The sequence below is a fragment of the Lutzomyia longipalpis genome, chromosome 4, assembly GCF_024334085.1.
Source record: "Lutzomyia longipalpis isolate SR_M1_2022 chromosome 4, ASM2433408v1".
NCBI lineage: Eukaryota > Metazoa > Arthropoda > Insecta > Diptera > Psychodidae > Lutzomyia > Lutzomyia longipalpis.
In genome coordinates, this window is record NC_074710.1 from 10,539,543 (window position 1) to 10,567,389 (window position 27,847).

At 35.5% G+C, this 27,847-nt stretch overlaps 7 protein-coding genes across 9 annotated transcripts in view; 2 read left to right on the top strand and 5 right to left on the bottom strand.

Annotated features, from left to right (window-relative positions):
- Positions 1-27,847, bottom strand: part of LOC129796209 (mitochondrial uncoupling protein Bmcp-like) — a 590,308-nt gene that overhangs the window by 316,154 nt on the left and 246,307 nt on the right. The window lies entirely within an intron of this gene.
- Positions 519-1,882, bottom strand: LOC129796163 (dnaJ homolog subfamily A member 1). Its single transcript, XM_055837933.1, has one exon. The coding sequence runs from the start codon at positions 1,880-1,882 to the stop codon at positions 686-688; it is 1,197 nt and encodes a 398-aa protein (XP_055693908.1). The 3' UTR covers positions 519-685.
- LOC129796203 (uncharacterized) lies at positions 519-3,825 on the bottom strand. Its single transcript, XM_055837985.1, has 2 exons — positions 3,509-3,825; positions 519-3,445 (listed from the first exon to the last, which is right to left on the bottom strand). Exons 1-2 carry the CDS (start codon positions 3,554-3,556, stop codon positions 2,576-2,578), a joined length of 918 nt encoding a protein of 305 aa, XP_055693960.1. The 5' UTR covers positions 3,557-3,825; the 3' UTR covers positions 519-2,575.
- On the top strand, positions 2,704-23,200 carry LOC129796051 (calcium-transporting ATPase type 2C member 1). Of its 2 annotated transcripts, XM_055837734.1 has the most exons (7): positions 2,705-2,811; positions 4,044-4,312; positions 8,375-8,618; positions 8,689-8,845; positions 11,385-12,709; positions 17,092-17,407; positions 17,482-23,200. In XM_055837734.1, exons 2-7 carry the CDS (start codon positions 4,193-4,195, stop codon positions 18,179-18,181), a joined length of 2,862 nt encoding a protein of 953 aa, XP_055693709.1. In that variant the 5' UTR covers positions 2,705-2,811; positions 4,044-4,192; the 3' UTR covers positions 18,182-23,200. The 2 variants fall into 2 exon arrangements, with proteins under 2 accessions (XP_055693710.1, XP_055693709.1); XM_055837735.1 differs by lacking the exon at positions 4,044-4,312 and having other exon boundaries at positions 2,704-2,811.
- Positions 14,026-14,904, bottom strand: LOC129796260 (uncharacterized). Of its 2 annotated transcripts, none has more exons than XM_055838051.1 (2): positions 14,761-14,904; positions 14,026-14,627 (listed from the first exon to the last, which is right to left on the bottom strand). In XM_055838051.1, the coding sequence occupies exons 1-2, from the start codon at positions 14,770-14,772 to the stop codon at positions 14,181-14,183; spliced, it is 459 nt and encodes a 152-aa protein (XP_055694026.1). In that variant the 5' UTR covers positions 14,773-14,904; the 3' UTR covers positions 14,026-14,180. The 2 variants fall into 2 exon arrangements, with proteins under 2 accessions (XP_055694026.1, XP_055694027.1); XM_055838052.1 differs by having other exon boundaries at positions 14,165-14,627; positions 14,715-14,828.
- Positions 23,687-25,181, top strand: LOC129796229 (uncharacterized). The gene is made up of 2 exons (XM_055838012.1): positions 23,687-24,293; positions 24,371-25,181. The coding sequence occupies exons 1-2, from the start codon at positions 24,239-24,241 to the stop codon at positions 25,060-25,062; spliced, it is 747 nt and encodes a 248-aa protein (XP_055693987.1). The 5' UTR covers positions 23,687-24,238; the 3' UTR covers positions 25,063-25,181.
- On the bottom strand, positions 25,801-27,597 carry LOC129796194 (uncharacterized). Its single transcript, XM_055837971.1, has 2 exons — positions 26,331-27,597; positions 25,801-26,263 (listed from the first exon to the last, which is right to left on the bottom strand). The coding sequence occupies exons 1-2, from the start codon at positions 27,238-27,240 to the stop codon at positions 26,178-26,180; spliced, it is 996 nt and encodes a 331-aa protein (XP_055693946.1). The 5' UTR covers positions 27,241-27,597; the 3' UTR covers positions 25,801-26,177.

Consider the following 27,847-nt stretch of genomic DNA (forward strand, 5'->3'; position numbering starts at 1 on the left):
TTGCTCCCCACCTAGCTTTACAGAGCTTTTTGTACAGCAACCCACTCGATGGCGCTGCTCAGTATTGCGCCAATTTACTCCAACATACAGTATAATTGTTGTAGGTTGAAAAAAAGTTTCTTTTTCTAAATAAATTTTAGCATAGAAATTGAATAAAATTAAAAACAAAAATTTAATCCTGAAAAACACATCAAGAAATTTTTTTCTCAATTTTCTTTCGAGAAAACAAACAATAAAGTCAAATAGGGGCGTGGTTAAGTCATTTCTAGAAAAATCTGTTGAATTTTCGTTGTTTATTCATAAAGAAAAACCCGTTTGACTTTCTTTTTTTAAATTGTTTTATTGTTCTGTCTTCTCTCTACACAAAATCTTCCATTTTAGCGGGTTTATCCTTTGAATTTCATGACATACATTAAAATGAATAGTCTCCTTTTCATCTTTATTTTTTCAGCTGTGATTTTTATTGAGGAATTCACAAATAGAAAATCAAATATAATAAATAAAAAAAAAGATTGAGATTTGTTAGCGATTGGAATAAGTTTATTTTGTTGATAGATTTTATGCATCATAATTATCCCCTCTCTCACACGAGTTTACAATTTTTTTTTCCTTCAATAATATATCCCCTAAAACACCAACTCTCCCCATTCCGGGTGTCAGTGTCATCCTTTCAGCCGTGAAGTGCTTAACTCGTAGCACACTGCTGGACACGCGGACCGTGAGAGTAGTACTCTTCCTCATCGTCCTGCGCATACCTCTGCCCACGCCCATGATCTGGATCCAACTCCATGAGGTTGCACTCTTCAGCATCAATGGGAATTGTGACTTGTGGTCTTCCTGGGAGGCTCATTTCCAATGTTGGGATAGCTTCGCGTGGGATTGTGTCCGGGAAAACGACGACAAATTGAATGATGAGACGTCCCTTCTCAAATGGATTCTTATACTGTGGCATCCCTTCGCCAATGATGCATTTGAGGGATTCATGCTTAATCACCTCACCCGGGAGTGATGTGATGACCAAATCACGCTCATCGAGTGTCTTGATGACCTTCTGGAAGCCACAGAGTGCCTCCACGAGTTGCAGTTGCATCGTCATGACAAGATCATCGCGTGATCGCTTAAAGACGGGATGTTCCTTCTCATCGAGCACAATGACAATATCTCCTGCCTGCAGATCTGGTTCCTGATCACCTTCACCTGAGAAGACAATCTTCTGGCTATCTCGCATCCCCTTCTCCACGTGCACCTCGAGAATCTTGCGCTCCCGCACCGTTTTCTTCCCGTTGCACGTCTTGCAGCGATCCTTAGCAGCTATTATCTCCCCCTGCCCATGGCATTGCCTGCACATGTGCTCAAAGTGCTGCACAATCCCCGGGCCAACTTGCTGAATCTTTGTCTCAATGCCCGTCCCGCGGCAGGTGCCGCACTTCTCCACGGCTCCCTTCTTGCCACCGCGTCCCTCGCACTTATCACAAATCACGCTCTTCTGCAGAGCCAACTTGCGCACGGCCCCCATGTAGAGCTCTTCGAGGGTTACGCTGAGTTGGTGCACCAGATCTTTGCCACGACGCTCACGACGTCGACCACCCCCGAAGCCACCGCCGAAGAACATATCGAACAAATCCATGGGGCTCGTGAAGCCACCACCACCCGTGCCACCCTTCTTAATCGCCGCCTCACCACCCTCATCGTAGATACTGCGCTTCTCTGCGTCCGACAGCACCTCGTAAGCTTGCGAGATCTGCTTGAACTTCTCACCCTCATTGGGATTCTTGTCCGGATGGTACTTCAGTGCCAGCTTTCTATATGCCTTCTTCAGATCATCCGCCGAAGCGTCGGGTCGTACCCCCAAAACATCATAATACGTCGTTTCCTTCACCATAGCTTGCCTTTTGCACTTATTTCCTCACTTTTCTTCTCTCAAAAACACTTGGAAAAATACTTTTTAATGGAAATTTCGAGCAGCGAAAATTTTCAATGCGGAAATTTTTGCTTTATTCTTCCAGAAAATTCTAGTGTGGTGCTCTGCTGAGCTCAATTTGACGTTAAAGAGATGCCTTCATTACGCTGATGAATATTTTACGTTACGTATTTGATGTGTAATATAAAATGGAGTAGCGTAGTGTAAAATTGTTAATATTTTATTCCAAAAAGTATAAAAATCATTGTCTGGAATTTTTATTGAAAGAACATTTTATTTTACTTAATAGTTTACGCTAATGACGCAAATTATGAGTATATTTTTCTACGTCATTTTATCTATAATATTTTTTTGATTTTAATTCAAATGAATAACGATAAAATTGGCAACAAAAAAGGAAAATTAAAAAATTAATAAATCTCTTTAATTAGTAATTGATTTTCTCAATATTTTATTGCTTATTATTGCTGCCAATATAACAAGGAAATGAAGAAATAGGGGAAATAATAAATGAAAGGGAAAGAAAATGGTTCAAAGTTCAGAACTCACCGCATGTTTCCGCGATAGTCTTATCATTTTAATTTCCAGTGAGTGGACCACGAGGCCTCACCACTCACAGGGGGTTTTATCAGTTGATTTTGCGCAGACTGTGAATCATGTTTGGGTGTACGTGGTTGTGAATGAGGCCATCTCCTCCTCCAGGCATTGCGTGAAGCTCGTTTGGGTTTCGGTGGAGACAAGGAAGTCCTGGAATTCCGTGGGTGGACACGCCGTGGTCTGCGTCTGAACGTCCGTCAACCCAAGCTCCGAGAGAATATCCTCTTCGTACGTCTGCGTGTAGATGTGGCTGTAGAGGAGGGGATCCGATTCGGAAGCCACAGTGTTTGTCTGTGAGTACAGCAATTTTCCATCTGTCTGTGTTTCCATGTCACAGAGACTCCCATCAAAGTGCCCCGGGAAGATGCTGAGGCTGTCATCGAAGAAGTCCACCATTGAGGTGGGAAAACCCGTTGTTTGGCATGAGTTGTCCATAAGACGAGGACTTCCGGATGAAGTTTCCGTCTCTGAAATCAGGGTTTTGCTCTTTTTGACTTTCTCTCCACTTGTTTGGGTTGTTTGAGTGGATTTTCTCTTTGGCTGCGTACTCGGAGGGGTTGTCTGAACAGACTGATCCACCTGTTCGGTTTTCCTTTCCTTTGGCTCCAATTTAGCATCCTTCACTGTAATCCTCACAGCTGGCTCCTCGAAAGTGTGCCCCCTCCTCTTGGCATGGGTCAATAAAGCTTCTCGGGAATTAAATTGCCATCCACATTCGAAGCAATTAAACTTCTTCCCACACTGCCTTTCATGGGCTAAGAGGAAGTTTTCCGTGGAGAAGGCTTTTCCACACAAGGGGCATTTGAATGTTTTCTTCGTGTGCACCTTCAGGAGATGCTGCTTGAGGTGCTTCCGCTGCAGGAAGTGCTTCTTCCCATTATACCCGCATCCTTCAAATGGGCAGAATAATTTTCCATCTTTCCGGTGCTAAAAAACAATTAAAAATTACATTCCAATATTAATTTCTACTAAGCAATGTGGGTCACTCACAGGCCCCTCAGACTTCTCCAACGCCTCAATCACGTCCTGAGCATTCATGTGTGAAATTTATGCAAATAATTTGCGATTTTAGTGACCTATTGAGATAATTTCCGTTGACTTTTGTTTACATTCGCAATTAATGGAAGAAAACAAGTGAGTCACGCAATAATTTCACGCCTTTGCTATTGAAGAGTATCTTTTTAACTTGTTTAGGACGATTTTTTCAACAATTTCTACGTAAAAGTGTTTAATTTTAATACTTTTTCTAAAAAAATCTTTTCTTGTTTACCTTTTACTTGTTATTATTAGGATGTCCCATTTGAGATTTCAATTTAACCCCAATTCGTCTGTATGAAAGTGTTGAATCTCATTCTGGGGTAGTCTAATGATGTGAGAATGAGTACTGAATGAGTGAGTTGAGATGGCATGAGAAAATCTAATAACTCCATCTCACTTCCTCTCACCTGCCTTATAACAAACATGCGAAACATTACACGTTTCTTTACTGTTTCTCTTTTGTTTCATTCAATGCTGAAATGTTTAGGAAGAAAAAGAAGAAGAAGAAGTTGAATGTGTCGTGTCGTTCAGTCGCTCTGTGCTAGTGCGTGGAAAATTGGTGGAAAATGAAGTGTTTCTGGTGAGTCCTGGTGCAATAGACACTGTTCACGGGTACCAAGTGATTGGGGGCACAAGATGAGAAACAGCAAAAGCCCAAACAATTACTCGAAATATGAGAAAATACCGCAAGACGTAAAGGGTGACGGTGAAGTGTGTTTTGGGGGCAGCGGCAGCAACAGACAGGAATCGATTGTGGTGAGAAAATTTAACTTTCCACCCTTTTTCCCCATGCATTTCCACACAATTTCCACCCTCACTGCAAACAAGGTGATGCAATGCATCCATTTGCGGGGAAATATTCTCATCCCCCCGTTGTGGGAGGGCATGGTTGGTTCCTTAAATCAGGACAAAGAACATTCCCTTGATTTCTTCAGTAGCGGCGGAGTCTCAACTTTTGGGAGGATTGATCGATCGCCGGGGGATAAACCCACCCCCACAGCATTGGGGCGAATCCCACCCACCCCCATGTTAGTCAGCACAGGGGGAAAAAGCGACGCTGTTGCTCTTCACTCATCAATAGTTTTTTTCTTTCTCCCTTTTTCGGGATGGAAAATTCATCCCCTTAGGGCATTTTTCTCAATGAATTTGCAATTTTCGGCCGCCCTTCGTTAGTTTTTTGCCCCACCACCCCCATCACTTTGTGGGTTCAGCAAAAAGGAGACAGTTTTTTATTCGTTTGGATTTATTCACCCCCCCCCATTTACGGGGTTAAATGGTTCGATTATTGATTTGCAGCGGCGTCAATTTAATCGGGGAATTCAATTAAAATAAATTGAAGGCAATATTTATCGAAAACTTTCCCTTATTGCATGTTGAATTAAACCTTTGAAAAAAAAATAGATAGGCGGTTTTTCTTTGATAATTTCTGTAATGAAAAATTAAATTTTCCCTTATTTGATGGGTCTAAATATTGCAAAGGAGTTTATTCGTTTTCTATGTAGCAAAAGCTCTTCTTTTTTTAACTACAAATAACACAATGAAAAATTGCCAGACTTTCTACATTTATTCCAGAATTTTCATTATGTAAAAGAATTGTCTTTCAAAAAATGCAATCAATGACGTCACAATGTTTTTTGATTGCTTTGATTTTCATTGGAATTACTGAATTCAAATCACAGTCTACTACATGTTAAAATTCCACATATGAAACATTAACGCGAATGTTTCAAACTTTGAAAGAGACAAAAACACAATAATGACGTCATTGTGGGTATTTTTAAAGCAAATTTTCACCGGTTTTTATCAATTGATCTCTGCAGAGGTAAATTATAAATATCTTGCGATTTTTTTTAGTTTTTAAATCCATAAAAAGATTAAGAAAATTCTCCCAGAAAAATGAATAAACTCCTTTATTCAAGTGTTGCATTTTGATATATAAATCATTTGCATGCTATCTCTTCAATTTTCTACTTAACATGTGTGTGAACATAAAAAATAACATCATGTTATCAATGTTCAAATGATGAAGAAGTTGTAATTGTGCTTAATTATGACGTAGCCACTCTAATTGCCCTGACATTGATCTCTAATTTTATTTTATTTATTTTTCAAACTGGAGGAAGTGTGTGTGTATGGAAAAGAAGAGTAATAAAAAAAGTAAACATGTAAAGCATTAATTGAGTTAGTATACAATTTACTAATGTTAAATTAACCTACATATTTTTTCTTGTAAGCTCCCCTCGTGTTGTTTCCACGCGACTTATTGATTTTTATCAATTTTATTTATTAAAATAATTTGTAATAAATTTCACCCCACTTTTGGGTGATTTCTTCGTTTAGCGCTTAAAATGAGGAATTCTTTTTGTCATTTTGACATTCAAATATTTGCTGAGAACGGTCAATAAACTCTCTCTTATTTTTTTGCCTTCTTCACATACGATTTGCTGCCAAGAACTCTCCATGCTGAGTTTGCTTTCTTCCACAAAAACATACATCAACAGCCGTTTAAGAATGAATAAATAAAATCTCTTGGCTTTATGTATAGGAGGAGAAGGAAAACGAATTTCCTTTCTGCATGAAAAATTGAAGCACCTTGTGGTATAATAAAATAATTAGGTGTAATGTTAGACTTATATTATCAACTTAATAACATTATTAATACAAAATAAAACACTTTGGCGCAACAAGAAAAGAAAAGAAAAGAAAAGCGGTGTAAGAAGAGAGAGAAACAAGTCTCTATCTTGTTTATAAATTTTTACAATGACACACTACACACGTTGGAAAGAATAGTCAAGAGATTAGTTATATCGGTGAAATATGATACGACTTAATCCTCATATTGAGCACCACATTGCCTCGTAAAAATTGCTTACATCGAACCTATTGGAATGATTGGAATCGTGTGAGGGAGAACGTATATCGCCTCATTTATTGCCTTTGCAACGAAATAATCAGTGTTCCTGACATCAACTAATTGCTATTTGAGCGCTATCAGGGAGGCATTTTCCCCTCACATCTCTTGCAAAAATAAAAATAATTCACAAGAGTCAGCAATTCACTCACCACAAGACCTTTTCAACTCATTCTCATGCTCAATTTTGCACGGATAAAGTGCTTGAAGGTAAACACTTTACGCGAGAACTTTTCATTCATTTTTCCTCCTGCCTTTTTTTTACACCATCACACGCCAAAATGTTGAGGTGTAGGTGGGGGAGAAGATTGGTGTGAACTGTGTACAACACGGTGAGGTGCAAATTTAATAATTCATACTTTTTCCAAACCACCGCGCTACAAGTGATTGAATTTGTCAGCAATTCAATCACAAAATGGGTGAAGAAATGCATTACATAAAGATAATCCAATAATCGCTTTATTGAATATTCAAAGGCTACGTTTGACTGTTCTGGCATAGGCTTCAATATATTGGAAGAAGAATTAAGTTCAAGTAAAGGGATTACAATGAGGGGATTAATCAGAACAAACTAGAAGGAGTTCACATGAAGCACCAAGATAAGAGCATTGATAGGGATTTTATACACTTTCAAATGGGAATCGTGAAATATTAGAAGGAAAACGTCAATAAATTAAAAAAAGTTACATCGAACGTTAGGAAAGAAATGTCAAACGTTAGAAAATACAAAAAAAAGGTTTTATTCATTATCTATTTAACTAATGAAGGGGATGCTAATTAAAAAAATGTTTTTTTTTAAGAAACCCCTTCAATATGTAGTTTATCGAGGGCTACATTGTAAAACCGGCTAACTTTGTATGAGTTCCAAACCGACTTAACCGTTTTTTACAATGTAGCCTCGTTTTGCTACTCAGAACCTGATATAAAACGAAAGAAGCACAGCTAAAAACGCACTTCAAGAAAATTCTTATACGAAACTCGCTGATTTTTTTACTTCCCTTTCATTTATAAAATGATTTGAAATTGTTGATGAATCCCGGCCTGAATCCTTAAAAAAAAAAAGTAAATAAATCACATTTATCCAGTTGTTCTTTATACTCCACATTCCATTGGCAACGTTGATTGAAACAACAAATGTCGTAAGGACAAATGAAATTATATTTATTGCAGATTGTTTTTCATACAATTTTTATACTTTTTAAAGCTAAAAAAAGTACTTTAAATAAATTGAAAAATCAACTTAAGTAAAATAAGAATTCAAAAAAAAATTTTAAATCAAAAGTTCAGTTAAACAGTTTAAAGAAATATTATTGATTAATAAAAACATTAAAGAAATCTTTTTTGCGCGACTTTTTACACTTTTCACAGACAGTTTTTTGTATGTTAAAACACTCAAAACTGATTAAAAGAAAATTGCAAAAATTGTATCTTATTTTATACTTTAAAATAGAGAAAATCTCTTCACGAAGTCGTGATAAAGTAGTAAAATTTTGAGTAAAATTTGAATTTTCTGTTGCTAAAGCTTTCAATTGGTTTCGCTTGTGTAATTCTTATAGATTTTAAAATTATTTTGTTGGTTTTTATATTTATAATTTTTCTTTGTTTTTTGAAGAAAAAAAATTCTGTTATGTTTTCATTTTTAATTCATATTTTTTTTCAGCGAAACTTTAAACTACGTAATATAAATTAGAAATTAAAAAATTAAAAGAAAAACAGTGTCTTTTGAAATTTTCTTCTTTGAATTGAAATGGGAAATTTTAGATTTTTTTATCATCTTTGTTTTAATTGCGTTTAGCAACAAAAATTGAAGAACCTCGTGAATCACGAAAAATCGTGATAATTCTATTTTCTTTAAAATACTTTTAATAAAAAAAAATTTCTTTTTTTTTCTCAATTTATTTTTCAAGGGTGAAAATACAAACACATCCATTGACCCTGAAATGCTTCTCTCCACGACGGAATCCTCAATTTTGTCCGCAAATGAAGTGGCGGGACGTCTCCATGTGGATCTACGGACAGGCTTACGGTGGTCTGAGGCTAATTATCGAGCCAAAATTGTTGGCTACAATGAACTTCATGCCCCCGAGGAGGATCCAACGTGGAAAAAGTACATTGAACAATTCAAAAATCCCCTCATACTTCTCTTACTTGGTAGGAATAAAAATTATTTTGCGGTTTGAATCGATTTTTATTACACATTTTTTTGTCATTCAATATGCAGGATCCGCCCTTGTTAGTATTTGCATGAAGCAATTTGATGATGCAGTCAGTATTACAATAGCAATCATCATTGTGGTGACTGTGGCTTTCATTCAGGAGTACAGATCGGAGAAGAGTTTGGAGGAGTTGAAAAAGTTAGTCCCACCCGAATGTCATTGGTGAGTATCTCTTTGTTTTTTTTTTTTTAATTTCCTTCTAGTATAGAGATTTTGTTTTTATTCCCCCTGAGAAGAGGTTATTTGCTGACTGAGATTGTGTTCGTTCAGGGAGAAGAAAAATCAATTAAAAACATTCGTTTTGCTAAATTGTGCTTGAGAATTTAATCTTTTTTTTTGTTTGTCTGGCCCCCACAGACTCATAAAAAGCATTGCCTTCCATTGAAAATGATGAAAATTAAAAAAAAATATCCGGACAATTTTGCAGGGAGTAATCATGGGTCAATGATTAATATTCACTGAAGCGTGTATTTATTGTTGATTTTAATCTTTCAGCATCATTAGCGGACGGGTGTTATTTGTTCAGTTCATCCCCAAAGAGAAAAATAAATTTTATAATTTTATTTGATTACCAAATTGCTTCTATTTGATGTAAACTTTGGGATTTTTTATTGATTATCCCTCTGTGAAGAGTTTAAAACTCAATTTGAGGTCATATCCTCGAGGTAATTCTATAATAAGTTTGACAAAAGGGGTTTGTTTGAGGAGGTGTATGGGGAGTGAAATTGAGTTTGTTGTTAACCCTCTTCCTTATACCCCCTAAAATGTCCATAAATTAGTGGTTTTAGCCATCCTTTCTCTCTTCCGCATGGGAAAACTAATTGTATAACAAATTCTAATAAATTGCAATTTAATTCACTTCAACCAATTTACTTTTCACATTTCCCTTAATTTGGTGTTAGATTTTGGGGAAATTCCAAACAATTTTGCGGGAAATCTTTCTTGATTTATGTTTGGTGGTTTTTCTAGTGCATTCTTGCTGGAAATAAGATATAGAGAGCATAAATTTCTCAAGTAAAACTCCATAAAGTTTCTCGATATTTTATATTTTTTTATTTACACCAAGTATAATACACGGAAATTATTTTTTTACTCGCAATGTAAAAAATTTTACCCGGCAGACTTATAGTTCACTCACATTTTTCATGCAATTTAATCAAATAAAATTAAAGAAAAGAAAAAATTATTTATTGCACACGATTAAAGAGAAAAGAGATTTTTTGTTTTGTCTAATTAGGCAAAAGATTTTTGATTAACCCTTGAAGGATTGTAACCTAAAAACCATAATTTTCTTCCAAAAAGAAATTTTTTTTAAAGTTTCTTTTCACAAAATTGAAGTAACAGAACTTCCCTAAAATTAGATGTAGAACTTATCATAAAATGTTAAAAAGATTTTAATTCCGTTACCAGGGGCGTAGCGAGGGGGGGGTTTTGGGGGTTATAACCCCCCCCTCGAGCCAAATTAACTCCAGAACAGTTTGACCAAGTATCAGAAAAATCGCTAAAATTTTCGATTTTGGGATCGTTTTTTCTCATTTTCTTTTATCTAAACACATTCACAATTTACATTTTACTTAATATCAATAAATGTCTAAAAGAAAAAAACAAGAATTTAGAGCTACCAAAATACTATTAATTATCGGTACTATGAGAACATTTTGTTCTTACAAAAACTGAAATCAAAAACTAGGTTTGTAACCATTTTGGCTATATGGATCTTGAAGGAGTTCAACAGCCGTACAATTAAAAATGAAGAAGAGTTTTCTACCCCCCCCCCCCCCGTCGTACAATTTCAAAAGTGAAAACCCCCCCTAAAATTTGTCTCTGGCTACGCCCCTGTCCGTTACGATTTAAAATAAACTAATTGACCACGGTGGCCAGCCAAATTCTCCAATGGTTAAAGGAGTTTACTCGCTTTCAATAGGGAAACCACAATCGAAAAAAAGGATAAAAATCGTCAATGATGCCTCCTATTTTCTTTACTGCAGCTGCACAGCACATCATCTGGGAAATCCAGTAAATATTTGTTCAAAAATGAAAACAATGACGTCACCAATGTGTTTTTTTGTCTCTTGATATAAATGAAACATTCAAGCTGATGTTTCATCGATGTTTTTTTAACAAAGCATTTCTATACTTCATACATTAAAAAAAATACAACAAGAAAACCAATAGTGACGTCACTGTCTACATTTTTTGACAAATATTTTGTTGAATTTTCCTAGCTGATTCCTTCAGTGAAAAATTTGAAGTCTTATGATTTCTGAATGTTATTGATTATCTATACAAAATTAAGCATATCCCGATTTTTTCTTCAATTTAAGGGGTTTTCCTATAAAACACGAGTTAACTCCTTTTTTTTTAAATTATCGCCAAGGACAACACTATAAAGAAGCAAAAACATTAACCCACAGACCGTGATAAATTTTTTTTCTTAAAGTGTAGCTTTAATGCCAAGTGTAAAGAAACGTTGTGATCACGTAATTAGTGATGCTTTTTTTTGTGTCTTCTCAGAGCATTCAATGGAACTTTATTTTAGCTTTAAAATTCAGAGGAATAAAATTCATTTCAATGTTATATTTTGTTGATAAATTTTATTATTTTTGGAGACAATTTAACAACTTTTAACAGCAATTTTTGCTCGTTAAAGTTGTTTTTAGTCACACAGGAGATCTCATTGAAGTTTTATCGAATTTCACAGCTTACGCGAGGGACGCCTTGAGAATTTTTTGGCACGTGAACTTGTTCCTGGAGATGTTGTTTATCTCAATGTGGGTGATCGTGTACCGGCGGATGTGCGTATTTATGAGGCAATCGATCTCTCTATTGATGAATCGAGTTTCACAGGGGAAACGGAACCGGCCAAGAAGACGGCTGATGTGATCTTTCACCATGGGCACCATAACAAAGATCACACAAATATGAAAAATATTGCATTTATGGGGACTCTTGTACGATGCGGCAGTGGCAAGGGGATTGTCGTTAGTACGGGGGAGAAGAGTGAATTTGGGGAAGTGTTCAAGATGATGCAGGCTGAAGAGGCACCCAAAACGCCATTGCAGAAATCCATGGATATTCTCGGGGCTCAGTTGAGTTTCTACTCTTTCTGCATTATTGGTGTAATTATGCTACTTGGGTGGTTGCAGGGAAAAGCCCTCACGGAGATGTTTAACATTAGTGTGAGCTTGGCCGTGGCTGCAATTCCGGAGGGGCTACCAATTGTTGTCACCGTAACCCTTGCCCTTGGGGTAATGCGAATGGCAAAGAGGAGTTGTATTGTGAAGAAATTACCCACAGTTGAGACATTGGGGTGCGTAAATGTTATTTGCTCAGATAAAACTGGTACAATTACGAAGAATGAGATGACTGTTACGGTGATCATAACATCCGATGGGTATATGGCTGATGTCACTGGTGCTGGGTACAATGATTGCGGTGAGATTCACATACGCGACTGCAATAGCCATGAGCAAGCCAAGCAGAGTATAATGAATCTCCTGGAAATTGGGGCGGTGTGCAATAATGCCGTCATACAGAATGGGACACTCCTTGGGCAACCCACTGAAGGTGCCCTCTTAGCTGTTGCCATGAAGAGTGGGATGTATGCAGCAGCGGAGAATTATGTACGCGTGCAAGAGTACCCATTTAGTTCGGAACAAAAAATGATGGCTGTTAAGCTGTACCCAAAGTATGGGAATACAAAGGAGGAGATTTTCTTCGTGAAGGGTGCTCTGGAGATTCTCCTGCCACAATGCACAAAGTACATGTTTGGCGGACAAGTGGTGCCGCTGACGAAGAAGAATGAAGCAGAATTCATGACAGAGGCCTATGAAGTGGGTCGCAAGGGGCTCCGTGTGCTAGCACTAGCAAAGGGGAAGAGTTTTCAAGATTTGGTCTTTATGGGTATTGTGGGGATCACAGATCCACCACGTCCACTTGTCCGGGAGTCCATTGAGATTCTCATGCGGAGTGGTGTACGCGTGAAGATGGTCACAGGAGATTCCCAGGAGACAGCTATAGCCATTGGTGAGTTAAAATTTATATTTTTGAAACTGTTCTTTATCTATTCCTTCATTTCAAAATTCCTTTAACCCTTTCCGGTCCAATGTGAAACATAAAAACTTTTGCGTGAATTTGATGCTTTTATAACTTGAAAAAAAAAAACAACAATTAAATAATTGAAAAAATTAAGTGTTTTACGTTTCGGTCAGCGTATGGCCCAAAAAACGCGAAAGGTTAAACCCTTCATGACTTAAAAAGGTGTTTATTCGTTTCTGTTTAGGATTATCAATCGTTCAAAGAAATAAACGGAATATCTATAAAAGAAAGAAATCATTAAAGAGGATGTACATTTTAGGATGTACAGAAAATTCAGTACAAATAAATTTTGTTTTAACCCTTTCGCGCCACGTGAAACATGAGCACTTTTTATCACGATATTTATTGCCTAGCCTAGATGCTTTCAAAGGATTTTTCTCAGTCACAACGTCTTCTTTGGCCTCTTTTGCGTGAATTTGATGCATTTGTAACTTGGAAAAACAAATAAATTCAAAAATACTTGGAAAAATAAAATGTTTCATGTTTAGATCAGCGTATGACCTAAAAAAGCGAAAGGGTTAAAGTTAGAGCCACTGAAATTGACAAAAATATTCTTTAAATAATTCTTAGAGCAATGATGACCAGTTTTTATTATTTACATAACACAAAAAACTAATAAAATTGATTTTATCCATTTTTTTCAATTAAAGAATTCAAAAATTAAAAAAAAACAATAAAAATCTTATTAATTAAAAAGTTTTATTGAGAAAATATTTTAAAAGAACATTTTTGTCAATTCCAATGGCTCTAGCTTTAAAACAAAATTTATTAATTAATTTTATGTATCGACATTCAAAACTTTACTAACTATGGATTAATTGACAAAATAATGCAAAAAAATGCTCAAAAATGCAGTCAGTGACGTCATTGTTTTTTTACGGAGAATTTAATGAAATTATTCTTTACAGCTGTGATTCTCACAATATTTTTTTATTTATAATTTATTTATAAATAAATTAAACACTATATTCTCACAATATTTTATGATTAATTCCTTAAAATCGTTTATGGCTTTATAAGGATTTTATTCGTCACTGTATGGGAAAGTTCCACATTCAAAGAAACAAACGGAAGACCTGTAATTTTGAGGAAAATCAAAGAAAAAGTAATAAATCGCCAAAGGGACTTACCATGGATTTAGTTAATAATGCTATGCAAAAAAAATGCTTTAAAATGCAAAAAGTGACGTCATTGTCACACATTTTAACGAGAAATTTAGTAAAGTTTGTTTTTGTAGGCTGTGATTCTGACAATATTATTTTATTCATAATTTCATTTACATAAATTAAACTATAGATGAGAATTTCTCACAATATTTTCTTACAAAGTCATTTTTCCACACTAAAGAGTAGGTTAACATTCACCAAAAAAAAATTGGGAAAAGGAGGAATTCTGTCAATTAGTGCTTAAGATGGGCCAAATAGTCAAATTTCCGGTGCAAAAGAGCCGCTTTGCTGGCAACAATATCCTTCTTTAGGGCAACTTTCTTATGGAGAAATTCCAATGAGCGTTTGTGCAGGAAATGTGCTTTGACTTTGTCAATGATAGCGGCAATTGGGTCAATTTCCACAATGGGTTCAACGGGTACAACGGGTTGAACAGGCACAACGGGTTGTACGGCGGCAACGGCAACTGGGACATGATGGTGCACAGGAACGGGCACAGGTACAGGAACTGGTACTTCCTGTACGTGATGGTGTACAGATTGGACGATGGGTGCAAGTGTTTTCCTAATGACATGTACTGTCCGATGGTGGGTGGGCTCAATGGGTTCAACGTACTCAATGTGGGATGCAAAGGTGGTGGTGGTGGTAGCGATGGTGAAGCACAAGACAGCACAAGTTAACTTTAACAAAAAAGCACAAAGTGGAAGAAAATTTAAGAGGATTACATTTTATGTCCAGTCAGAATACATAGGGCAATCCACCCTCACCATAACAACCCCCCCAAAATGACGAGATGAAAATTTTCACACTCACCATGAAATTCATTTTGAAGAGAGTGGGGGTTGGCTTAATTTTGTGGATGAATTAGCACGAGATGGTAGAAGAACCACACAAAAAAACACAGACGGGTTGAAAAGTCGATGGAAAAACAACCCTCACGAAAGTAAACATCAACGTAAACTGCTCGAAAGTCACAAAAAGCACAGACTTTTTATATCGTTACCATGTTTGAGGAAAAATAAAGTACCCTGAGGGAGGGGGAAGGGAAGTGTATGACAAAAAATACTTCCAGAGAAAAGCTTATTGACTTACATAAAAGGGTATGGAATTTGTATATTCGCAAAAATATACAAAATAACAGCTAAAAGTTAAAATATTTCCGGATTTTTTGAACGACAACAAAAAATCGAGTTTAGGTGAAACAAGATGTGGGAAGAAGGGCAATTATTTAGAGGTACTTTTGTGGAGTAGAAACTAAAACGTTCCCTGAGGCGATTAAACTTTGCAGAATTCCATTCAAACAAGCGGGAATTCAACCAGTTTTTCATGGTGATTTTTACCAGATTTTTATGTTAGATAAATTTAAAAGAAATATTAGGAAGTAAAATAAGTTCAAACGGAATTTACCGGAGGGGAATTCACATAAGAGGCTTTGATTGTTTTAATTTTATTAACCCTTTCGTGTCCAAGTGAAATGTTGAAACATGCCCTCTTTTTATCGCGATTTATTCTGCGGATGTTCTCAGGAAACATTTCTCAGTCAGAACGTCTTTTTTTTTAGCCTAATTCACGTAAAATTAGCGTATTCTTCAAAGATATTAAAACTATTAAATTAAGTAAAATTTGAGAAAATAAAATGTTTCACGTTTGGGTCTACGTATGACACACGGAATTTTGTCAAGGATAAGACAAGAAAGAATAAGAACTCGCCATAATGAAAAAAAAGTCGGCAAAAATGAGAAAAAAGTGAAAAGAATTACGTAATAAATTTTGTGTTTTGTTTGTTTAAACATGTGAAACATTATCGCTGATGTATCATCGGTGTATTTTGACCCAATCGTAAAACGTTTCATTTTCCTAAATTTAAATTAATATTTTTTCAAAGAGATCAAAGAAAATGCTTTTACTAAAAAAAATGACCTCTAAGATCATCTCTAAAATAAATATCACGAAGAAAAGAATTAAATGTTTCAATGTAATAAAGAAAGGTCTGTTTGTTGGTGAACGTCGTTCCTTCTTTTCTATACAAATCCACACCGTTTGACCGATCGCGATGAAATTTGGTACAGAGTCTCCTTATAACAGGCGGTTTCAGATGGCCGTATTATCGGCTGTATTACCTTTTCTAACGGTTGTATTACTTTTTTAAAGACTTTATTACTTTTCTTAGAGGATGTATTACTTTTATTAAAGGCTGTATCAATTTTCTAAGTAGCTGTATTACTTTATTTGGAAGCTGTATTACTTTTCTAAGTGATTGCATTACTCTGTTTAACGGTTGTATTACTTTTTTTGGAAACTGTATTATTTTTTTTTAACAGCTGTATTACTTTTTTAACGGCTGTATTACTTTTGTAAGTGGCTGTATTACTTTTTTATCGGTTCTATTACTTTTCTAAATTGTAGTATTACTTTTAGCGAATTTTGAATTTGGCGCCGGAAATACTGTTTGAAAATGATTTCTTCTCTTTGCAATTTTTTTGGGATTAATAAGTTCCTCTAATCTACTTACATATAAACCATCACATTTTCTTTCTCACTAAAATTTGCGCGAAGTGCAACAAATCCCCGCGAAGCGGGGCGAGGTAAATTGGAGCGAAGCCACAATTTACCTCGTAGGTACATGTTTCATGCGAATGCGAAAGGGATAAAAATTAATAAAAACATTTTTGCAAAATTGTACAATGAACAATCGCAATTTGTGAATCATATTTGTTTATTATTTGCTGTCTGAGAATGATTTTAGTCTGTTTAACGATGAAACATCAGTGCGCATGTTTCATAGATTAAAAGGAACAAAAAGTACAATACTGACGTCATTTTTTGCATTTTTGAGTAAACCTTTTCTGCCTTTTAACCGTAACTGACCAGCAGTGGAAACTTCTTTTAGTCTTTTTGGTGATTTTTTATTCCTTCAACTCTCTGTATAACCCATCGATGAATAATAAATTCCTTTCTGTCATTGTAACATCGGATAAATTCCATCAATGACAATGGTCCTAATTCAGCGACAAAGAAACCCTTGAAATCTTTAAATTTTGTACTGAAATTTCAAGATTTCAAGCGAATTTCAAGGGTTTCTTGGTGGCTGAAAAAGGCCCAATATCTGAATTTTAAACACTTAAAAATCTTTTTTTGCTTTAGCATCTCTCATTGGACTCGATGTGGTGCACCAGCAGGCAATCTCGGGGCAGGAGATGGATCAAATGAGTGATATTCAACTGGAGAAGATCATAAATAGCGTTAGTGTCTTCTACAGGGTGACGCCAAAGCATAAATTGGCCATTGTGAAGGCACTCCAGCAAACGGGGAATATTGTTGGCATGACGGGGGATGGGGTGAATGATGGGGTGGCTCTCAAGAGGGCAGACATTGGGATTGCAATGGGAAAAAATGGAACGGATGTGTGCAAAGAGGCAGCCGATATGATTCTCGTTGATGATGATTTTCACACCATTATGTAAGCTCTAAATTTTTTTTTCGATTTAATTTTAAGAGATACAAAAAAAATGTTTTTTTTTTCTGTCTTTCAAGTGCTGCAATTGAAGAGGGTAAAGCCATTTTCTACAATATTCGTAATTTTGTGAGATTCCAATTGAGTACGAGTATTGCGGCACTCTCATTGATTGCTCTTGCCACGTTGATGGGTATTGCAAATCCCCTGAATGCTATGCAAATTCTGTGGATAAATATCATAATGGATGGGCCACCGGCACAATCATTGGGTGTTGAACCCGTGGATCAGGATGTGTTGAAGCAGAAGCCACGAAATGTACGGCAACCAATGATAACGCGTTCGGTGATTGTGAATGTTCTCCTGTCGGCGAGTATTATCATCTTGGGCACACTGTGGGTGTTCCAGCGTGAGATGGCTGATGGTTCGGGGGGGAAGACAAAACGTGACACGACGATGACATTCACGTGCTTTGTCCTCTTTGACATGTTCAATGCACTGAGTTGTCGCTCACAGACAAAGAGTGTTTTCCAAATTGGCCTCTTTTCCAATAAGATGTTCCTCCTGGCTGTTGGTTTCTCCCTCCTTGGGCAACTTCTTGTCATCTACTTCCCACCGTTGCAGATGGTTTTTCAAACTGAAGCCCTAACACCGATGGATTTGCTCTTTCTCGTCTCCCTCACGTCGTCCGTGTTTATTGTGTCTGAGCTGAAGAAATGGTTTGAACGCTCCATGGAGAGGCGAATGTATAAGAATCGATCTGAAATGGATTTTGTATGACAGTCAGCCCACGCTGGAAGATTGCACATGGATTAAAAAATAAAATAAAATGTTTGACGACACTTGGAGCTGATGATGAATAAGAGCATGAGATCAACAGCAGGTAAAAAAAAACAAACAAAATTCCTTCTTTTACTTCAATCAACAACAACAACAACAGAATCATAGAAAAAACTTCTGCGATGCCTTTGAATAGGTTGTCTTGACAGCTTTGGAGGAAGGAGTTGGAAAAAAAAATAATCGAATAATGTTCTTCGGAGAAAATTTTTAAAATCATTCCATAATGAAGAATTTTATTTGTGGCCCACGAGAATTATAAAAATAAGAAAAAAAAGTTCTAAACAAAAACAAGAATTCTTAATTTTATTTAACAGAAGAATAAATACTTTATTAAATTTTCTTTGACGAGTAAAGTTATTCAAGAAAAAATGAAATATTTACAAAACAATCATCGCAGAAGGATAAAAAAAAGAAAATAATTGATAAAGGATAAAAATTTTAAACAGGGGTTGTGAATTTTTTAATTTTTAATTTGCAGAGAATTTAATATGAAAGAAATGATTTAATTCTTCCTTTCTTTCTCTATTTTGTTAGATTGAAAATTTTCCAAAATCTCTAAAAAAATATATATATTTTATTAATTATCTCTAGGACTAATATAAAGTCAAAGAATTTAATTAAAATTTTAAAGGGAATTTTAGTTTTTTTTTTAAGTTTACAAAACACATTCAAGTCACGATAAGAAGATAAGAACTTGAACAGAAGTAAATCATTGTTTGTGCCTATATATGGAACAATAATGTGGAAAATAGCTGGATAGATATATTAGTTTTTTTTTGCAATTATCTATTTTTAAAATTTATTTATTTTCTTCAATAGCAAAATATTTTTTTTCTTCCCTCCCTTAGAAAAAAAAATTCTCAGAGGCGATAAAAATTGTAATTTATAATTTGTGTTTTAATAGGAAACAATATTATTTTTTTTTTGTAATAAAATAGCTCATTATTAGCCATAGTTTTTTTATATTGTGTTTGTCTCCTTTGTCTTAAGAAAAAGGGCATAAGGAGAATGAAAAGAAAGAAAAGAATGTTGAGAAAGATACTGAAATTAGTTGCTAAACTGATTGTGATATTACGGAATAAGCAGCTCCTCTTTTTTGTTTGCCAATTTAGTTATAATTTTCCTCTTTTGTCACTTAAATATATTTTGATGAAATTGCTACCCTTAGCCACACATCATAAAACATACGATATAATTAATAAATAAATACATAATAAACTTATATAAAAAAAAGTAATGACTTAATCAGTAAATTCAATATGGTGTTTAGAAAAAAGATTATAAAAAAACAGACGATTAAGCAACTCTCTTTAGCCTTTGGTCTGTCTTGATGACTAAAAAAAGATGAGAATAGGGAATGTTGAGACAATTTTTTCACATTTAAACCATTTAAAGACTAATTATTGAAGAGTAAGAAAATCACTTTCCGTCATCCTAGGTTCGACGCCATCTTGTGATTTTCTTTAAAACACAAAGGTAGGTTTTTCTCAGGATCTACTGGATGGATTTTGATGGGGTAAAAAGCAAATGAAAGAGGAAGGATTAGCGAAGAATGTACCGGAACAGATTTTTGAATTTCGACTCAGAAACTGAGAAAAGAAGATAAATATTCTTATTGACTTTTCTCAACTTCTGCGTCGAAATTCAAAAATCTGTTCCGGTACATTCTTCGTTAATGCTTCCTCTTTCATTTGCTTTTTACCCCATCAAAATCCATTCAGTAGATCCTGAGAAAAACATATCTTTGCGTTTTAGGAAAGAAAAGTCGGAAAATCTTAAGATGGCTAAAAGTGATTTTCTTATACTTCAATAATTAGGCTACAAATGTAACTAACATCGGAAAACCCGGTTTAAGAAAAAAATGACAACATTAAAAATGTTTTAAATTCATACAGCTTTCCCAAAAGACCCCGATTCGATCAATTTCTTTTAGAGGTTTAAAACGTTTTAATTGAGAAAACATTTAAAGTTCAGGGGGCTAAAAATAATCCAATTCTAGTTTTAAAAAAATGTCTCATTCTGCCCCATTCTCCTCTATACTTCTATTAAAGTCTTCAGAGCAGACCTAGAGCTATTTATGTCTCAAATTAAATTTCCTTTTAAACCTCTTCTGTAAACTTTCCTTAAAATTGGAAAATTCAATAGACCAAAACTGGAAAATTGATTTTTTTTTATAATTTAAACAAAATTCTTCTCGCAATTTCCTGCTTTTTTTATTTTTTGGTTTTTTTTCCAATAAAATGTGCATCCTATCGAGGAAGAGCATAAAATGCTCTCTAAATAATCCTTCTTCTCCATCCTAAAAAAAGAAATCTCTCTCTAATGATAAAGTACGAGATAAAGTATATAAAACAAAAAATTACATATTCAACTATAAAAAATTGATAAAAAAAATAGTAAAGGAATGAAAAGTAAATAAAATGAAACCTATGGTTATCAGAAGAAACATTCGTTGTCTAAACACAATATTAATTATATTCATATAGATGGGAAAATAAAATTCTATAGTCTATTCAGTTTAATTTTGCACCAAAACTCCACCAGTTAAATGAAAGAAAATTTAATTGAGAAGAGTTTTTTTTTTCAAGAGACTAGTGGAGCTTTATGTAAAATTACTTTGAATAGAATGTAAAACAAAGAATAATGGAGAATGATAGTAAAAGGAAAAATAAGAAAACAAAACAAATGGAGTAAAAGGTAAGAAGAAGAAATGAGGAATCAGTGAAAGAGTCAAAATCACATGAAAAAATCTTCTAGCGTGAGAATTATAATTGAGAAAACTTTAAAAGAAAATAAATGAAAAATTTTGTACTGAAATTTGCCAGCATTTTTAAGGGTATTAAAGTGCGAAAAATTTGCATTAAAATTAGTAAAAAAAAAATTAGATAACATTTTGATTACAAAGATTAAAAAAAAAAACATTTTCAAATTATTGAGACAATAGAAGTGTTAAAAAAATAAAAAATAAAATAATTTTCATCAAGTTTGATGGTTAGAAATTTAAGAATGAAGAAAAGAAAATTAATAAATTTCGACACGCACCTTGCTAGCAACAAAAGCACGTTAAAAAAAATTTAAAGGAGATTTTAGAGACATTTATTCAGCACGATTCCGCAATCAAAAACAAATATCACGCATTATTCCAAATTTTTGATATTAAATAAGGTGTTCCAAGGTAAATGCAAATAATAAAAAAAAATATTTTTTTTAAAGGAATGAGGATGAAATTTAAAAGCTTTGAAAAGGAAAGCAAAAGAGTCTACAGAACGTCAAATATTTCTTGAACGATCAAGTAATAAATTTCAAGCTGAAAATTGTATTAAAAAATTACATCTTCAAACGTTTTATAAATGTCAAATGATTGAAGAAACGTCAAATGTTAAAAATGAACGTCAAAAACAAACAAATGTCAAAAGTTCAAAAAGCGTAGAATGAAATGTCAAACGCCTAGACAAGGAACGTCAAATGCAAAAAAAAAGTTTACAGAAACGTCAAAAAGTAGTAAAGAAATGCTATCTTTTTTTTTTATTTTGGCCGGACGTCATTCTGATTTCTGACATCCACACAGCTAAAAGAAATAAACTTCAAGCAAAAAAGTCTAATGTTGGAAAAAGAGGCTCAGATGATAGGAAAAAACGCCAAACGTTAGATAAAGAAAAGTCAAACGTTTAAGAAATACAAAAACAAATTATCAGACGTTTTGTCAATCTTATTTCCTTGAATTAATTTTTGGTCTTCTGATTACGAAAAAACACCAATTTACTTAAACTTAAAAAAAATATCCTGATCATTCGGGAAATTCACTAAATATTGGACCTTATTTAGAGACCAAGAAATCCTTGAAATCTTTGAATTTTGTACTGAAATTCTAGGTACATTTCCAGGCATTTCCTGGTAAGTTTTTAAAAACTCGATCTTCGTAGAATTTTTCTTTCAAGAAAACTATTTCTTTATAAAAAAAATCTTTTAGTTCACATAACTCTTGGAACAACCTTTGAAAGAAAAAAAAACTTTAGTCAAGCATGATTCATTCTTCTACCTATCATTAGGTATTAATATTAATGTAGTAGGTATATAAACTTATATTGATATGAAAAACAAAGTATATTTATTAATTGTTGTGTGAAAATATAAAATATTGATGATGAAAAGAAAATATTTGTAGGCTACGTAGTATTTTTTACACAACACAAAAAACTCCTTTCGAATTTGCATTATTGGCTTTTCTCGCATTTTATCTGCGGCTATTACCTACTTTATTATCTATTGATGTTGACATCTACACAAAATGTGAATGAGAAAAATTATTTAAAGAAAAATAAATAAATAAATATCTCTGATATTCTTAGCTAAATCGAATTCATATGAGCGGAAGAAAAATCATTTTAGAAGAAGAAAAATCACTAAAACATTATCCTATATGTCCTATAATCACATCATACCCCCTTATTCCAAAGATTTAAAAAAAAGAGAACAATTAAACACACAATAAGAGAAGTACGTAAAAAAAATCAAGCATGATGTTAACAATGTTCAAATGAGTAAGGCATATCCATTGGGTCTAAATTAAGGACAAACCACAACAAAGAGAAACATCATGATTGAAGAACTTTGCATTGAATTCATATCAATTAAGAGAAAAAAAATACTTTACCAGTTTAAGCCACAAATTCACGAGTAGTGTGGCACTCTAAATAAAAAAAAAACTTACGTCTTGGTAACCTTTTTGGCATAGATTCGCACAAATTTTGCAGTTTATTACTTAATAAAAAAAAGAAGAGAGATAAATTTGAGAGAATAGAAAAACATTTCTTCGCAATTTCTAGACGAGTTCAATGGCAAACATAATCGCTTTGTAATCTTGTAGTCGATGAAGAGAGATTTGAAGATGAAAAAAAAACATTCTAATGACCAATAAAAACCACTTATTATGTATTTAAAATAAAAATTATAAAAATATTTCTCTAGTTTTACTCAAATTGTAAAATTTCCAGAAATTCTTAAGTCGTTTTTAACCCTTCGTACGCTGTGAAGGGTTTGTAATGGACCTCAGAACAACTATTTGAATTATCGCGCGAAAATACTTTAATAGGTTGTAAGTAAAAACTTTTTTTTTTGGAAAAAGTTTCCTTCATTATTGGAAAAGATTCTGTAGAAGTTTCATCTTGATTCCACCGTCATGGTGAAAGTTATTATCAAAAATTTAAAATAAAATAATTATTCAAAAATTAACATAACGGTTTTTGCTCTCTTTTATGCATTTTCCGGATTTTTTCTACATATAACATGATTATTCCACAATGACTTAAAGTAAAAACTATTAAATTTGAAGTTTTTAAAACACAATAATTCGTTAAAATGATTTTTCGTATTTTTATGTTCTTCTGTTCTCGAAATTCCATGCAAATATATATATATATATATTTTTTTACTTCAAAAAATACATAAAAAATTCAAATCCAAATAAAATTTTTGTTTCGAAATGGTCATACGACTTCTCGGTCATAAGACTCCATCCAAAACACTTGAATTTATTTAATTTGCATTAAAAATATCCTCATGTTTTGTTAACTACTCCACGTGTTTCACTCCAATGTCTACAGATGCTTCAAACCCACAAAAAGAACCGGAATTATCTGGAAACTGGAAGATATTTATTGTAGATTGAGCATTTGTACTCCAAATTGCAAATATGGCTAAAAATATTTAGGCGTCACAGATGGATAAATTTTTTTATCACTTGAACTAACAAGATGATTGGTAATTCGAAAAATTCGGGAAGAACATCCAAAACGCGCGAATATTTTGTAAAAGCTTGTGTTGCAACAGATGTTCTCGCTGGAGCTTTGTTAGAACAAAAGATGCTGAAGCGTCACGGCGTCACAAGACTGGGATGGATGATGAAATGTCTCCGGATGGGGTGTATAAAAGCCCCGAGGAAATTGAGGGAAGTCATCAGTTTAGCAAGTCTCAAGCTAAAGGAAATAACCAGTAAAAATGCGTTTCATCATTGTTGCTCTGTCGGTCGCTTTGGTGTTCTCACCAGCTTATGGTAAGTCTGAGATTGCCTCTGGGTATCCCTAAAATGGGATCCGATTTTGTTACAACATTTCTGCTCTTTATTTTCAGCGAAGCCAGGTCTCTTTGATTTCATTGGAGATGTTGTTACTGGAATCGGAAATGCTGTTACCTCAGCCACCCAAGCTTTCACTGACGGCATCACTAAGGCCATGCAAGGCGCTACCCAGGCTCTTCAGAGCGCTCTGAAGGCAGTACAGGGTGGTGTACAGGCTCTCGCCAATGGTACAGGACAAGTTGCCAATGCTGTTGCCGATTCAACTGGAAAGATCACCGCCACCATTGCTGATGCTGCTGGAAACACCGTGAACGTTGTCGTAGATGCTACCGGAAAATTGATCCAGGCTGGCGGACAAGTTGTGACCAGTGTTGTACAGATTCCCGCTGATGCCCTTAAGGCTCTCCAGCAAGCTGCCCAGCAGACTGCCCAACAGGCTCAGCAAGCTGCTCAGCAAGCTACTAATACTGCTGCTGGTGCTGCCCAACAAGCCGCTGGTGCTGCTCAACAAGCCGCTGGTACTGCTGCTGGTGCTGCTCAACAAGCCGCTGGTACTGCTGCTGGTGCTGCTCAACAAGCCGCTGGTACTGCTGCTGGTGCTGCTCAGCAAGCCGCTGGTGCTGCTCAACAAACTGCTCAGCAAGCTACTGATGCTGCTACTGGTGCTGCTCAGCAAGCCGCTGGTACTGCACAGCAAGCCGCTGGTACTGCTGCTGCTGCTGTTCAACCTACAACCACCGCCTAAGCGCCATTTTTGTTGTCCAGGCTTATATTTTAGTCTGAATAACTTCGGAAAATAACGATGTCGACCTAAAAAGCAATTCTAAAATTCAATTATAATTATATTCAGTTGCAAGCATTAAATTTTTGTTTTTTTTCACCATCGAAAAATGTGAGAAGGTTTTTGAGAGAGTTAAGATTTATTTTTAAATCAAAGAATAACGTTAGGAGCAGACAAATATTCCTATTGACTTTTTTCAACTTCTGAGTCGAAATTCAAAAATTTGTTCCGGTACATTCTCCGCTAATCCTTCCTCTTCCATTTGCTTTTTACCCTTTTACCCCATCAAAATCCATTCAGTAGATCCTGAGAAAAACCTACCTTTGTGTTTTAGGAAAGAAAAGAAAAGTCGGAAAATCTTAAGATGGCGGAAAGTGATTTTCTTACTCTTCATTAATTAGTCTTTAAATGTGGGCAACACCGGAAAACTGAGTTTAAGAAAAACCCCCAAAAATGACAACATTAAAAATGAGTAAATTCTAACAGCTTTCCCAAGAGACCACCCTTAAGCCGCGGGTTTCCTGCCGACACTCCTGGAAGGTGTTTTGTGCTGCTAACGCAAGTTATTTTTTAATCTTTAACAAATCTTGCCACGGTTGGTTTCTTTTAATGAAAACATGACTCATTCATCGATGAATAATCTCCTTTTTGCAGAAAAAATTAGAATGATCAAAAAAAATAAAGATTTTCCAATAAAAAGTCTTTTAGTTTTTGAATTAATTTATTGCATTTTATTGATCTTGCCGGTATACATTAAAAAGGACATGATCATAGTCGAATTGAGTTAGTTACTATGACTAGCCAAAAATTAAATTAAATTAAAAAGTTAACGGGGATGGTTAAATGTACAATTTGGACACATTTTCTGTCTACACTTTGGAGTTATCCTGGTTATATCCTCTTCCTCCATGTCAATGGCTTTTAATCTCTTTGGGTTTTTCTTTTCTTGGGGGCGTGGATTAGAAGGACACTCCACCAGGAATCTGACTACGTCTATCAATGGCACAATTTATCCTTTTTTTTTCAGGCGAAGGGAGTATGAATTCTCTTAACGTGGGGGGATATTTGGAAGATTCTTCTTAGCCGTACTCTGACTGAATTGTCAGAGAAAATTCTCCTTTGGGCACGTACGTTCCATGGTACCACAGCCGTGTATCCACGAGCACTGCAAATCAGGCAAAATGAAACAAATTAGAGCTCTGTTAAAGAATTTAAAAATACTAAAGTCTTACCAGCATCTCCGGGTTCGACGTAGAATGTGAAGCTTTTGCATTGGGAATCACATTCGGGTGTGGGAGCAAGTACCCAACTCTTGTTGCCACGAAGCTGGGCTTGCCACATGAGGCGTGGGATGTAGTCCAGGTGCATCACAGCACCCTGTTCGTAGCCTAAGAAAATAAAATCCGTATTGGGCATCTCAGCGTCGTCGGGTAGGAAGTGGGGTCGTGGGTAGAGCTTCCGTAGTTCCGTGAGAATCTGAGGATGACAGTTACTCCATCCAACGTACCACGGCAGCTCCCCTTTGCGGAATTCAGCACGACTTTGGGACATGGAGAAGACGTCACGGAGGGTGAGAAAGTTGGATTTAAAGTGCAAGAATTGACAATCACTCTGGACACTGTCGAGGGCACCTGGAATTTTGCCATAGAGATCCCGGAGGAAGGTGTAGTTGAGCAATTTCGTAGCTGGCCAGTGTGAGATGGCATTCTTGAGGATTATCGGCTGTGACGAGTACGCATACGGTCGGAATTCCTCCTTGGTGAGATTCCCAAATATCAGGGGGCCATGGATGCCACGACAGAAGTCACAATCGGAGATGGGACGTGTGGCTTCCCAGACAAGGTAGTTATTGGGCACGAGACACCTCGTAGCGATTGCTTGCTCGAGAACAATGCTAATCAGTGGGGTAGCTACGAGAATAAAGAGGAGGATGGCACTGCCAAAGATGAGACGTTGATTGTTGCGCTCCGTCGTGTCTGGCGCCGGAACACGAATCTCCCCGTCATCCTGGTACTGGCGGTATGCCTCAAGAAGTTCCTGCTCTGTCACCTTACCACTACCCAGCACAGCTCCATGGAGGACATTGAGCTTCCGCTGCAGGAAGACTTCAAACATCCGCCGAGGCTCCTCATTCACGGCCATCCCGCGACACCCGCGGGTACGAACATATAGAAAAAAACACAGAGACTTTCACCAGGAAGCAACTTTTAACTTAAAATCATTTTACACCAAGTTTTTTTTACGATAAAATTGCATTTTTTTTATTCTGAAAAAAGGAGAAAAAACGCATTTTCTTCGTCTGCTAAATCAGCTTGTATTGCAAATAACTATAACATATTCGAACATGCGACATGTACTAATGTAGTGGACGATGTGCGAGCGAGAGGGGGGAGGGAGGGAGCGAGAGGGAATGCTGCCCCTGAATTTAGACTTCCGTTTTTTGGCTTTTTACACTCTGGGAAGTTTTTGAAATTAAATAAAATTGAATTTTCCCCGTTTTTGATGCCAAACGACGCGGCGTCGTCTTTTACATCCGAAAACCCGCACCCGGATGGAAAATTCGCCCGGAAAAGGCAAGAAAATTGGGAAAAACAGAAAGTGTGAGCGAGAGAAAGCGATGATTTTGCAGCAATGCGTCTCACTCACACAACAAAGTTGACAGTGTGGGAGCGAGACGTCACAAAGTTTCGAAACGTTCTTTCTCTTTTTCTCCGAGAAATAAAATTAAATAAAATTGATTTTTTTGTTT